Genomic DNA, 13,915 nt, shown 5'->3' with positions numbered 1-13,915 from the left:
ACCCATATGGGATGCCAGCACCTCAGGCTAGGGCTTTAACTCAGTGCGCCACAGCGCCGACCCCAATAAGCACTTTATATTAATATGTCAGATATATTTTGTTGTAAGATTTGGCTACAATGTACATTTGACCATGCTTTTTAAAAATTTAATGGTAGATTGAAGATTATAATTTGCTAAAATAAACCATATCCGGGCCGGCGCCGCAGCTCTAACTAGGCTCAATCCTCCACCTTGCGGCACTGGCACACCGGGTTCTAGTCCTGGTCGGGGCGCCGGATTCTGTCCCTGTTGCCCCTCTTCCAGGCCAGCTCTCTGCTGTGGCCAGGGAGTGCAGTGGAGGATGGCCCAAGTGCTTGGGCCCTGCACCCATGGGAGACCAGGAGGAGCACCTGGCTCCTGCCATCGGATCAGCGCGGTGCGCTGGCTGCGGTGGCCATTAGAGGGTGAACCAACATCAAAGGAAGACCTTTCTCTCTGTCTCTCTCTCTCACTGTCCACTCTGCCTGGCAATAAATAAATAAATAAAATAAAATAAAATAAAATAAAAAACCATATCCAGATTATATATTATCAGAGTTTCACATCCTTTCCTAACATCTAAATAAGCTTGTATGGGTGTTTACTCTGGTGCATTTGTTGAAAAACAAATATTATATTTTGCTTAGTAAAGTGGAAAAAAGAATTGAAGTCACTTCAGTGTATGGATAGCAGAAGACAGTGAGGGGGCAGGAGCTGTGGTGCAGTGGGTGATGCTGCTGCTTGTGATCTGTGCATCCTGTAACAGAGTGCTGGGTTCAAGTCCCAGCATCTCTGCTTCTAATACAGATGTCTGGGAAGCAGCAGATAATGGCTCAGGTGCTTGGGCCCCTGCCAGCCACGTGGAGGACCTGGATTAATTTCCTGGCTTCTGGTTTTGGCTTGTCCTAGCCAGCAGATGAAGATTCTCTCTCTCTTCTTCTTTTCTTTATCCTCTTCCTCCTCCTCCCCTTCCACCTTCTTTTCTTCTTTCTTCTTCTCTCCATCTGTCACTCTGCCTTTCACATAAAATTAATAGATGTTTATCCTCAGGTAAATGCTGGATTTTCAGTAGGAGTCGCATTAAACTAATTAGTTTCTTTTAAAAAATCAATTATATCCACTGGGATTTTTCTTCTTTCTTTTTGTTTGGCTTTGGTTATGTTCTTTTTGAACACAGAAAGAGCCAACGCAAACAAGAAAAAAACAGGCCTTTCATCATCACTCTCACAATGGCTGATGGTAGTTCTTAGACTTCTTTTCTTAAAAGAAAAAAAAAACCTGTAACCATAGAATATTAGCTTGACTCAATCTCTGAAAAACCTATAGAATATGGAAATTAAAATCATCCCCTTGTACTATCTCTGTCATTTGAATTAGATAAGATGCAGAGATGGGGAATGAGTATACTTGTACTGTTATCCAAAAGAAATGTCAAGGTGAAGGGCAAGAAGTTAGGATATTACATAGCTCCCTTTTAGTTGCATCTGTACATAAGATTTTAAAAACTTTGTACTGTGAAAGTAAAAAAAGGGTCACTGTAGAAACTGAAAAATGCTGAAATAATAATGCAGGTCATTAAGCATCATAAATTTTGCAAATGAAGATAGTCATCGTTAACATTCTGGTACAGGTTCTGTTGTCTGCATGTTCATATATTAAAACTTTTAAAGAAAGTTGGGAGTCAATTTAATATGTTTATATTTGGTTTTTATCTTTTTTCCATTACAATTGTTTTCCAGACATGAATATCTAAATCTATTTCCCATTTTTCTTAATTTTTAAAAGCAATTCTTTCCTTCCTTCCTTGAGGAAGAAGCAAAGACACAGAGAGAAAGGAGAGAGTGCTCCCATCTGCTAGTTCACTCCCCAAATGCCTACAATGGCTGGGCTGGGCCAGGCTGAGGCCTGGTGTTAGGAACTCTATCCAGGTCTCCCATATGGGTGCCAGGCACCCAACTATTGTCTGCATTGGCAGGAAGCTGAAGTCAGGAGCCTGAGATGGAAATGGGACCCAGGTACTCAGATATGGGATGCAGGAGTCTTAATTGCTAGCCTACATTCCCACCTCAAGGCATTGTTTCCAACATTGAGTAGAAGGTATTACTTTTAGCAATTTGACCATAACTGGTGTGCAGTATTTGTGGATTCATTCCCCTGTGTGACAGTGCATAATATAATGAGTTAGGTTGGTGGGTGAAGGAGAAATTAAAAGTGAGTGGATGAGAACATTGAGAACAGTAGACCATGGATGACCAAACTATTCTTAGTTTGCTCCCATGTTTATGAAATTCTCATTACTACCACAATTACATGAGAGATGCTAATATAAGCCAGGTTTTAAAACTTTGAAAATACATAGACTTTATGTTAGTAGAATTAAAAAATCATGCATTTGTGGCATATTAATACAATTACATGTTAAGGCACGGGCAGAGGAGAAGTTGTTCTGAGGGAGAGAGTTTCTGACATCACTGTAATTTTTAGTGTTGTGGATATTCCCAGGAAACTTTTTGGATGCTGTTGGGGATTTCCTTTTGACTGGATTTGGGCAATATCCTGCTATTATTCACAGGAAACCGTCCTATAAAAGGCTTGCAGCAGAAGCAATGCTCGGCAGTCCTTGGCTTGGCCACATCAGAACTGTTAGTGTGGCACAGGACGAAGGAGCAGCAATCTACCTGCCTCCCAAGCCAGCACTACCTGAAGTGGTAAGTGCAGAATTCTTTTCAAAGATAGCTTGGGCTGTGAGACACAGATGATCAGTGTGAACAGATGTGCAAAACGCCTTTTGATAAAAGATCTCTGCAAATGCTTATGGTATTGTGGTTAAAACCTTTCTTTTTTCTTGATTCTAAATGATGAAAATCTTAAATTTTATACTTATGCATTTGAGTCAATGTCTACAAAATTTAAAAAAAAAATGTGGAACCGGAATCCTTTACCTAAAATCTTAGGATTCTGCCTTAAACATCATGGTTGAATGATATGAGTATCTGGCTACCTGGGATTTCCTTCTAAAATAAATTTTTGTACTTTTCTTTCCAGCAAAGAATTTCATTGACGTCTAATCCTTCGATGAAAAGAACTCCTGAAGTCATGGTGGCCTCATGGCTTCTCTCCACTCTCACTTTCGGTGAGTCAATGTCATTAGTTAGACCAGGCACGATTTTGACTGGAGCATTTTGGACTGGAGCATTTTTCTGTATGAGGCTGTTCTGAGCCTTGCAGGATGTTTAGGGCATCCCTGTCCTAGGGGTGATTTTCTTTATTTCTTGTTGTCTCTCTTTCCTCATGCGTAAAATGTTGGTTGTAAATGGCCTGTTTCCCAGAGACCTAATGAGGATTCACTATCTTGGCTCAAGTAAAGTGCCTCATACAGTGCTTGGTGGTCCATACTGAGTGCTCAGGAAAGCAGGGTTATTCTGATGCTCATTCTACTGTAAAGTGGGTATACTGTTAGGCTGTGGTGGCCACTGGGCTAAAAGTACCCAGTGAATGGGTAGTCACAAGAGACAAAAGAAATGCTGGCTTCTCCAAACGTACCTCTTCTTATTTTGAAAAGGTGACAAAACTTGGAAGCTCACAATGTGCCAGAAATACAGTGACAAGCCCAGTTAACAGAGTTAAGCTGCAGCAGGACTAAACACTCCCATTTCTTTTATGTTTCAACCCTAGTGCTTCTCATTAAAGAGACTAGCACATGGACTTACCACTTCTCTGCAGAAAACATGACTTATGATGAGGCCAGTGCTTATTGTCAGCAAAATTACACGCATCTGGTTGCAATCCAAAATAAAGAAGAGATTGACTACTTAAACTCCATATTGGACTATTCGCCGAGTTATTACTGGATTGGAATCAGAAAAGTTAACAATGTGTGGATCTGGGTAGGGACCCACAAGCCTCTGACGGAAGGAGCCAAGAACTGGGCTCCAGGTGAACCGAACAATAAGCAAAACAATGAGGACTGTGTGGAGATCTATATCAAGAGACCCAAAGATACGGGCATGTGGAATGATGAGAGATGCAGCAAAAAGAAACTTGCCTTGTGCTACACAGGTAGGGTGTTTGAAGCAGCAGGAGGTGGTAGTTTCACCCTGTGGGCATCGTGATAAATTTATAGCATGCAAAAGTTGGTCTCTATTGTGGTAATTTGTTATTTTAAATAATTTCTGCTTATCTGTGAAAGACCATCTGATTCTTCCTGTGAATGTAGGCAAGAATGTCTACATATGCTCTGTGTGTATTTAGGATGTGTATCCTCATATGCAATGAATATTTTAGTTATTGCTTTATTTGTGGTAGGAGAACTGTCTTCAGAGTTTGTGATAAAGTGAATTTTCTAGGCATAATGCCAGGGACAGCTGTACTCTGAGGTTGTACCCTCACAAAAAGGTTTACAACAGGTGAACCTGAAAGTCACATTTGGCATTTCCTGAAGCACTTCAGTTAAAATCGCAGGTAGTCTGTATCATTGGAGATGTGTGTGTGTGTGTGTGTGTGTGTGTGTTGCATGCTGTGGATCCTGAATTCAAAGGAACTCAGCATGGTAGCAGTCCTCCTCCTCATGGGCTGCGCTTTCCACAGCTGCCTGTACGGAAGCATCCTGCAGTGGTCATGGCGAATGTATAGAGACCATCAACAACTATTCTTGCAAGTGCTACCCCGGCTTCAGTGGACTCAAGTGTGAGCAGGGTGAGTCTTGTTCTCACCTCTTCCTTTGGAGATAGGTCTGCATGTGTTGCCTTCCCTGGTGCATGTGGGAGATGATAAAGGCAGACTCTTCTGTGTTCACCTCCCAGTTTCCCCATGTTTTAGTTAGGGCACTTTGACAAGGTAGCTAAACTCTCTGGGTCCCAGTTTTCTTATTGCAAACTGAAGATGATAATCATACTGACTTTGTAGGCTCATGGTGACACAGTGCCTGGCACCCAGGAAACAATAGAGTTTCTAGTGTTATTCTCACCTACACAGGGTGAGACATGAATAGAACTAATCTGATTTTATTCATTTCAGTTGTGACCTGTGAAGCACAGGTACAGCCTCAGCACGGGAGCCTGAATTGTACCCACCCTTTGGGGAACTTCAGCTACAATTCTTCCTGCTCTGTCAGCTGCGAAAGGGGCTACCTGCCAAGCAGCACGGAGACCACATGGTGTACATCCTCAGGAGAGTGGAGTGCTCCCCCTGCAACCTGCAAAGGTAAATTTCTCGGAGTGCAGAGGACATTCTCTAGTTCATCTCACCTTGCCTTGGTGTTCCATCCAGCTTATAATATTTTCAAAACTCCAGGGAAATGTCTTCTTGTGTTGTTTTAAATAACCAATGCAGCCAATGTATTAGGCAAATGTGGTACCTGCTTGGTGTGAGAGAGATTTTTATTCTCTGAAATGGATGTCTCCGAGGCCCTGGTGGTTCTCCAGGGCGAATATAAAACACAAGAACCTCACTGTAAATTAGAGCAACTCTCTCATCTTCACCTGTTTAACTTTCCCATGCAACGGACTAACCTAGGACCTCAATAATCAGGCACTCTCAACCTCTCTTTGGCTCACTCAAGCTTATCTTTTTGGACCAGAGTAACAAAATAATTCAATCCTTCAGGTCCTTCTGGTCTTGAATGATTAAAAGCCTTGGGCATGTCTGTGTGGTTTTTTTTAATCAAAATTAATCATAAATACTGATCTAAAATCAGTTTTTTTCATTTTTGCCTATGTATATGACAAAGTGCATCAGAGTCCACTCAGCCTAGTCAAAGTAAAAATGTGATAAGATGGAAACTCACTAAAAAAAGAATAAAAGCTTTATTGTGGGAATGCATATCTCTAAAAATTGAAGTAGGACTTTGGGATCTACCCTTTGGAAGCATCTTCCTTGTCCTGTTCTAAATTCCAATTCAATAGGAAGTGAAAATATCATTCTGTAAAACTCATGGTGCTCTTTCAAATCCCCAGTGGTCGAGTGTGATACTATGGGAAAGCCTGCCAATGGGGATGTAAAATGTTCCCCAAGCCAGGGAAGCGCCCCATGGAACACGACCTGCACATTTGACTGTGAGGAAGGATTTACACTGCTGGGAGCTCGGAGCCTCCAGTGTACCTCATCTGGGAGCTGGGACAATGAGAAGCCAACTTGTAAAGGTAGAGTTGCTGCACATCAAGACTTACCGTGAACATTCTCTTTTCTCTACTAATTCTTGAAATGAGCAAGGTGGACCGGCTAATCCAATGCATCCATATGTTACAGCTGTGTCATGTGACGCCATCCACCACCCCCAGAATGGCTCGGTGAGCTGCAGCAACTCCTCTGAAGGGAAGTTCGCCTTCAGGTCATCCTGCAACTTCACCTGTGAGGAAAACTTCCTGTTACGGGGGCCGGCCCAGGTGGAATGCACTGCACAGGGCCAGTGGACACAGCAAGCCCCAGTGTGTGAAGGTAAGCCTGCAAACCTCCTGGCCCCTTCCTTTCTCAAAAAGCAGTGGTCTTCAAATTTGGGCAGTGCACATGAAACCAGATGTCCACTTTATCTGTAGAAATCAGACTTGAAGAACACTCATCTTCCATCTATAGGATTTATATAAAAGAACCAGTGCTTGGTCAGGGAGAGGACTGTATATATTAGTGTGTGCTTTGTGGATGCTTTGGCATGGAATAAGCAGAATTATTAATCTAAAAGAAATAACTTTAGAACATTTGAAAAGAGGAATATTGAGAATATGATTTAAATCTAAAAGTTTTTGTCATCTTTATTCTGAAATTGCTTATAACTAGCAGAGATGAGACTTGGTGTCTGTTACAGAGACACTTAATATGTACATATATGAATACTGAAATTTACTTCAGCCTAAATCAAGAGAAAGGATATTGCAAGCAAGCTTGTGTTACTAACAGGCACTGGCATTCTCCTTGACATATATACCCCAGAATGGTTTCAGTGGAAAACTGCCGTAACACCAAAACCAACATGCAAAGCAGATAAACTTGATATAGGTCATCTTCTATATTTTTGGTGCCATCTTTAGGCATCTAGGACCCCAAAACTGCTTTCTGGCTGCATAAAATCTTTTCCTTGTCCATAACTTCTGCATGTCAGAAGAATGTTTAGGAACCACTGTTCCTGTTCAAGCTGTCCTTTAATTAGTGCCATTATCAAGGAAGGGATTACAATTTCAAGAAACCACAGCCGTCTTCCCAGGTGCCTCAGGAATAATGAAGAATCTTGAGTTTTTGAGTAGTGCTTTGCCCCACATAACTGGATTCACTCCCCAGATGCTCAGTTCCACAGCAGTATTTTCTGACAACCCTTTTGATGTCACAGCGTTCCAGGTTATAACCTTGTCCAGCCTGGAGTGACACTATGTGAATTATCTTCTTAGTGCTTCTGAAAGTTTCCAGCCATGAATTAATCTGTGAGCAGAGCAGGGAGTTTTGTTGAAGGGAACAAAAAGGCTCCAGTGTGGCTCCACAGTAGGACAATGAGAAGCCCACATGTGAAAGGCATGGTCTTTGTTTTTATTTTAGAAAAAACAAAACAAAAAAAACCCACAACTATTGAAAAGCTTAGGGGCTTGACTACCTTGGAGAACCTTTTGTGGTTCGATGCAAACAAAACTGCAGTGTTCTTGCTCTTGTCTTCTAGCTGTGAAATGTGATCCTGTGCATACACTTGAGGATGGCTTTGTGAAGTGTACTCATCCCCATACTGGAGAATTCACCTACAAGTCCTCCTGCACTTTCAACTGCAGGGAAGGCTTTGAATTACATGGGTCAGCTCAACTCGAGTGCACATCTCAGGGACAGTGGGCACAGGAGCTCCCCTCCTGCCAAGGTATGACTGAGTTCCAGCTTGTAGAGTACGGGTGAAATAGCTCAGAAACTCCTGACCCTAGATTATCCCAAGGGGCTTGATCCTAATTTCCTATATGCTGAAGATTAAGTGGTGCTTATAAGTTGCCTTTACTGGTGACTTTTAAGCCAGTTTAAGAAGGATTCCAATAGATTTTTCCTAACCATTTCCCCTGTTACCTATCATTTGCAGTGGTACAATGTCCAAGCCTGGCAGTTCTGGGAAAGACGAATGTGAGTTGCAGTGGGGAGCCTGTGTTTGGAACAGTGTGCAATTTTGCATGTCCTGAAGGGTGGACACTCAACGGCTCTGCAGCTCTGATGTGTGGTGCCGAAGGCCAGTGGTCTGGGATGCTGCCTACCTGTGAAGGTGATACATTGATCGATGGTGGTGGTGGGAGCCTACAGAGAAGGGGAATTGTCTGGCTGCAGTAATGAACTATCCTCATGTCCATAGCAGAAAGAAAGATCAGATTCACAAACTGGTGGACCTTATAGAGATAGAGAAAAAAAGCAGAAGAGGTAGCAAGTCAGTGGAATGGGTGTGGAATGGGTAGAATTCTGACAATTGGTAAAAGATGACCTTCAAGGGAAAGGAGGAGTGAGAAGTGGGGAAAAAAGGAGAGAGAGAGAGACACAGAGAGACAGACTCAGGTGTGTTACAGTTTTGTGAAAGGCTTGGCTAGTTAGAGTTCAGCCTGGCAGAAGTGGGAGATTGGCTCAAAGGCAGATAGGACAGATTTTAAAGGCCTCTATTGCTTTTTCTCTGCCTCACATTGAACTAGGTGACTCTTCTGCTCCTAATCATCATTGCAGAGAGACAAATGCCAAATGCATAGGGCAGAAAGATTTTAAAGTCAATTTCTTCTCATGATGGTTTTGTCCTTCTTGTCTCCTTAGAACCCATTGTGTCCAATGTTCCCTTGGCAGTTGGGCTTTCTGTTAGTGGAACCTCCTTCCTGACGTTAACCTCATTTCTCCTTTGGTTTCTGAAGTACTTTCGGAAAAAAGGTGAGGGGGTTTTGAATGCACTCCAAAAATACTTTTAAAAAATATATGTGTTTCTCATTGATGAGTTGTGGTCTCTCTTGCAAATTTAAGTAGTAACTAGAACCTACTTGTTAGATAAGCACCAATAAACTGCTCTATAATTAAGTCAGGAAAAGTGTACAACTCAAAGAGGGCAGAGTTGTAGGAAATATTGTGGCTGTGTTAACTGTAGAAGTGCCACTTGCATTGAATCCTGTGGTGCCCCTGGAGTTGTGCGACAAGACTGCTGTGATTAGTGTTCCCAGGAAAATGAGTAAAATTCTTTCTCAAAAGATGTCCAGGAACATAGGCTAAAATTTGAGAATATCTTATAAGGAATATGCAAACACATGTACCCACACTCATGCTTTGTTTAGCCTACAGTTATTTAAAATTTTCTGAATTAAATTCTCATAGTACAAAATAGGAAATTTCACATAAAAACCCAGATTGCAAACTCTCATCAAAAATTGGAAGATGCATCTGGCAAGCTGAGCGTGTCACCGTTTGCTCGTCTTGGGGAGTGACTGTGCCCTTTGGATGGGTGTGCACTTTGCATTTTGCCCTAGTTTCTACACCGATATGTTTGTGCTCTGATGGTTACAGGGGTCCCAGCACACTGGGTTTACAACATTTGATGAATCATGTCATATTGTGTCTGGACTTGACATGTTCTTAAAAGCTGGTTATCTAAATTAATAATTTCCTTTCTCTTGCAGCAAAGAAATTTGTTCCTGCTAGCAGGTAAGTTGCATTCTTGTATGAAAGGCATGCTCTAAATACTCTACACATTTTTTTTCCTCTTCATGTTGCAAAACAATAATTTATTTAGTGTTCTCCTGTGTTTTGCAGCAGGTACGTAGGCCTTGAAGCACATGGAAACTGCCAAGTGCCTTCTCACCTCATTTAAATTCAAAAGAATCAGGTAAGACTTGAAAATCATGCAAGGTTATGTTTCCCCTTTAACTCTCCAAACCTGCCAATATACAGTGAGGGAATCACCAGTTTGATATTTTCTGAGAAGTTTGTTCACTTCTTTGTAGAAGAAGATGAAAGAAACAGAGAACTTGCTACACTGAGTCATTTCGTTTGTGAAAGAGGACAGTGATGATACCTGCCCCTTTCAGAACACTATTTCTAGGAGCGGTTCTAAGCTATGAAGTATAGAAATGGGAGCTGTTACTGAATTTTACATTATACAGAAGAAGAAAATGATGCATAGAGAAGTTAAGTGAAAACTTAAAGTTAGTGAGCAGTATAGTCAGGATTACAACCCAAACAGCCTGGTTTGAGATTGTGTTTTTAACCATTCTGCTCTGCTTTGTGGGAATTTTGGAGAGTTAAGTTCCTCTGATTATATATTTAAAATAATTTTTTATGTGTGTGAAGCTTGAGGTTTACAGAGAAATTGGGAAGGAAATACAAAGAGTTCCAACATGGGCCCTCACCATACCCTCTAATTCCCTCTGCTATTGACATCTTGCATTAGCCCAGTTCATTTCTTTCATAACTGATGGGCCCAAATCAACACTTTATTACTAAAGTCCACAGATTATATTAGGGTTCACTCTTTGTGCTGTATAGATGGAGGATGACATAACTCACCACTACAATGTCATACAGAATACTTTTTCCTAATGGAGTAGAATTTGATGTTCATGTTGGACTACCCCCTTGAGCATGTATGCAGTAGACTATGCTAGAATGTATGTTTTGTTATTAATTCCGGTATGCACAATATGAAGCATTCTATTAACACACATACTTATATTTATAGGAACATGGAAGCCCATCCAAGGAACTAGAGCAATAAATGAAAATGGCAGATACAGAGAACTCTCCTAGTGTCTCTGGCTCTTCTCATCTACTGTACCAATGCCATTATAGGAGGGCTGTAGTAACGACCTTGACTTCAGTGGATCAAAATCCAGTGGAAAAGGCCAGCCTTCTACCAATAAGATTCAGTTTTCTTTTTCCTGTTCTCAGGACCAAGAACTTGTGGGTGACTGAAGGGAAAAGTTATTCTCTTCCAAGCCAAGGTGCAGAGACCAGGGTCTGGAATATCAGGATTCCTTTGCTAACTCTCTCCCCTTGCTCACTCTGAACTCCCAGTGGAGAAACAGTATTTTGTGGCTTTGTTTATTTATTTTGCCCCTCATAGTGTTCAAATGCTAATTACATGGTTGCTGTCAGGGGGATAACTAATGATTATCAAAAGGGAAGAGATTGGCCAAAGGTATTGCTTTCTAACGTGAAAAATGACAAACTTCCTGGGAGGATTGTTAATGGTGCAAGGTGCAAACCCTACTTAATGCTCTGTGCAAGGATTATGAAGCACAGTTGTAATTACTTTTATCCCTATGGGATTCACTATGTTTTAAAGTGTGCTTAGAGATGGTATTCTTTCTATTTGTATTGAATATGACTTAACCTTTCATCATTCTTAATTCAGTACAAGTTATTATAGGGACCTTAAAAATTTGCACTATATTGTGGACTGTTATAGGATAAAAGTTGTTTATCCTGGACTACCACTTCTCTGTTTATTAATGAATTCTAACATTACATCTGTAGTGATTTTCTTTCAAACGAGGGCAGATGTTGTCTGCTAACACTGCACAATGTTAACCAGTCTGAAGTTTTAAATGTTTTACTACAGCTGTTTTTAAAGCATGGTACTAACAGGAGCACACAAACTCAATAGAGAGTTTGCATATTGTCAGGATATTTTTTCAGAAATAAGTGGTTTTATGATGAAAAACATCCATGAGGCCAACTGTTCTGATGTGAAGAAAGCATAGAGGAAAACAAAACGAAGTGCAATTTTATATGTGTCTTTGTTGAGAAAAAATGTAGAGATGTGGATGTGCTTTGTTTTCCTACAGATGTTTGTCAGATGTGATGTGTGAACAGATAATCCCTGTATATTCATAAGTCTGGAGAGAAACTCACACATAAAGGGCTTTTCTAGCAGATTTTTAAAAATGAAGATGTCTAATAATTATTCCCTAGTTATTTTATTCTGTATTTTAGGTTGTTCTCAAAGAGGGAAAATGCTGTGTAAGCAAGTATTCATGCCTATTTAGAACCAGAGTTTAAAATTCCTACAAAATCTCCAGCTGTCATCTGATCACTGGGTGAGATAGTCTTGGTCAGTAGTTGCCAAAACTGCCCATCCTCATGGTGGTATATAAGAATCAAAGCTTTCCCATGCTTTTCCATGTTGAAAAAGTTTCAGAGATGACTGGCTAGGTATTGGCAATAGCAAAGCCAAGAGTATCTGGGAAGAGTGATAAGGATCAAAATAGCAGAGGTTTTTTTTTTTTTTTTTTTTTTTTTTTTTTTTTTTAAGAGCAGATTAACTGTAGGAAACAAGACAGAGAGAAAAACATTTCATTTGTCCCCTGGTATCTATAGGAGATTGGTCCTGGGATCCCTTGCAGATACCAAAATTCAGGATGCTCAAGTCCCTTACATAGTGTTTAAGATATAATCTACACACATTTCCCTTACACTTCAAGTCATCTCTACATGAGAATGCCGAATACATTATACATGTAATGAAAATAATTGCTATATTGTATTGTTTAGGGAATAATGACAACAAGAAAAGTCTGCATGTACTCAATATGTATACAATTAAAATAGTTTCCATTCATGACTAGTTAAATCCATGCAAACAGAACCTGTGGATGCAGAAGGGTGACTATACTATGATCATGCTACGTATAGAATGACTTATTATTTTCTCTGGAATTGTTCAAATGGTGTAAATATTTTATATGCTGTCTTAGAAGTAATTGTGTGAAATATAAATATGATCTGTGCTTGGGTTTTATTAGGTATTTTAAATTATGATTTAAAATTTATACAATTTTTAAAGTGTATTTATTTAAGCTTATGACAGGCATATTGTATTTAATATAGCACTATGAAATTTTGACAATAAATGGTTCATATTTATCTCTGTGAACAGTCTCTTTCTTTAGAAATTTAAATGGAACTCACTTGACATAAAAATTACCCTTTAAAATGTACAAGACTGGGGCAGACATTTAGCCTAGTGGTTAAGACACTGGTAAAGCTGTCTGTGTTGCATATTGGACTTCCTGGGTTCAATATTCTGCCCTGACTCCTGACTGAAGCTTCTTGATAAAGCAGACCCTGGGAGGTAGCAGCGATGGCTCAAGTAACTGGGTCTGTACCACCAGGTAGGAGACCTGGATTGAGGAGTCACTGGGGACATTTGGGGAGTGAATGGGCAGATGGGAGCTCTCTTTCCCTCTTTCTCCCTCTTGGTGTATCTCTTTTTATGTTTGTGTCTCTGCCTCTTAAATACAAACAAATAAATCGGTTAATTAAATTGTACAACATTGTGCAATCACCACCAGTACCTAACTCCATAAGGCTTCTATCACCCCAAAAAGAAACTTGCACTTGTTGGCAGTCACTCTTAATTCCAACCCCTAGCCTCCGGCCACTACTAATCTACATTCACTCTCTATGAATTTGCCTATTCTGGACATTTAATACAAATAAAATCACTCAATATGTGACCTTTTGTGTCCATTTTTTTTTCCACTAAGCATAATGCTTTCAAGATTCATCCATACTACTGTGTCGGTACTTCATTCCATTTTATGATAGCATCCTGTTGTACAGATGCGCCACATTTTGTCTCACCATTCATCACTTGATGGACATTGGGTTGCATTCATAAATATGTTTTTGTGTAGACTTATGTTTTAAATTTTCTTGGTCATATACCTAGAAGTGGAACTTTGGGCTACATGGTAACTTTATGACTCAGTTTTTGGGGAATCTCCAAAGGGGCTGCACCATTTTATAATCCCACCAGAAACACACCAGTGTTCCAGTTTCTCCACACTATGGCCAACACTTGCTACTGTTTGTTGTTTTGATTATCACCATGCTAGTGCATGTGAGGTGCTGTACAAAAGTAGGCTCCAATACTGTACAATTGTCTAAAATCTATTAATAATTTAAAAAAATCACCAAG

General features: G+C 40.3%; 1 protein-coding gene across 3 annotated transcripts; it reads left to right on the top strand.

Moving 5' to 3' along the window:
• The first annotated feature begins 2,103 nt into the window (after nucleotides 1-2,103).
• On the top strand, nucleotides 2,104-12,858 carry SELE (selectin E). 3 transcript variants are annotated; one of them, XM_017345489.3, is made up of 13 exons: nucleotides 2,104-2,729; nucleotides 3,067-3,154; nucleotides 3,697-4,080; nucleotides 4,609-4,716; nucleotides 5,038-5,223; nucleotides 5,976-6,161; nucleotides 6,268-6,456; nucleotides 7,661-7,849; nucleotides 8,060-8,236; nucleotides 8,767-8,877; nucleotides 9,615-9,639; nucleotides 9,748-9,820; nucleotides 10,673-12,858. In XM_017345489.3, the coding sequence occupies exons 1-12, from the start codon at nucleotides 2,628-2,630 to the stop codon at nucleotides 9,803-9,805; spliced, it is 1,803 nt and encodes a 600-aa protein (XP_017200978.2). In that variant the 5' UTR covers nucleotides 2,104-2,627; the 3' UTR covers nucleotides 9,806-9,820; nucleotides 10,673-12,858.
• The last annotated feature ends 1,057 nt before the right edge of the window (nucleotides 12,859-13,915 follow it).

This window comes from Oryctolagus cuniculus, chromosome 7 (genome assembly GCF_964237555.1).
Source record: "Oryctolagus cuniculus chromosome 7, mOryCun1.1, whole genome shotgun sequence".
Lineage (NCBI taxonomy): Eukaryota > Metazoa > Chordata > Mammalia > Lagomorpha > Leporidae > Oryctolagus > Oryctolagus cuniculus.
Note: the sequence above shows the minus strand (reverse complement) of the source record. Positions and strands in the feature narration are given on the sequence as shown.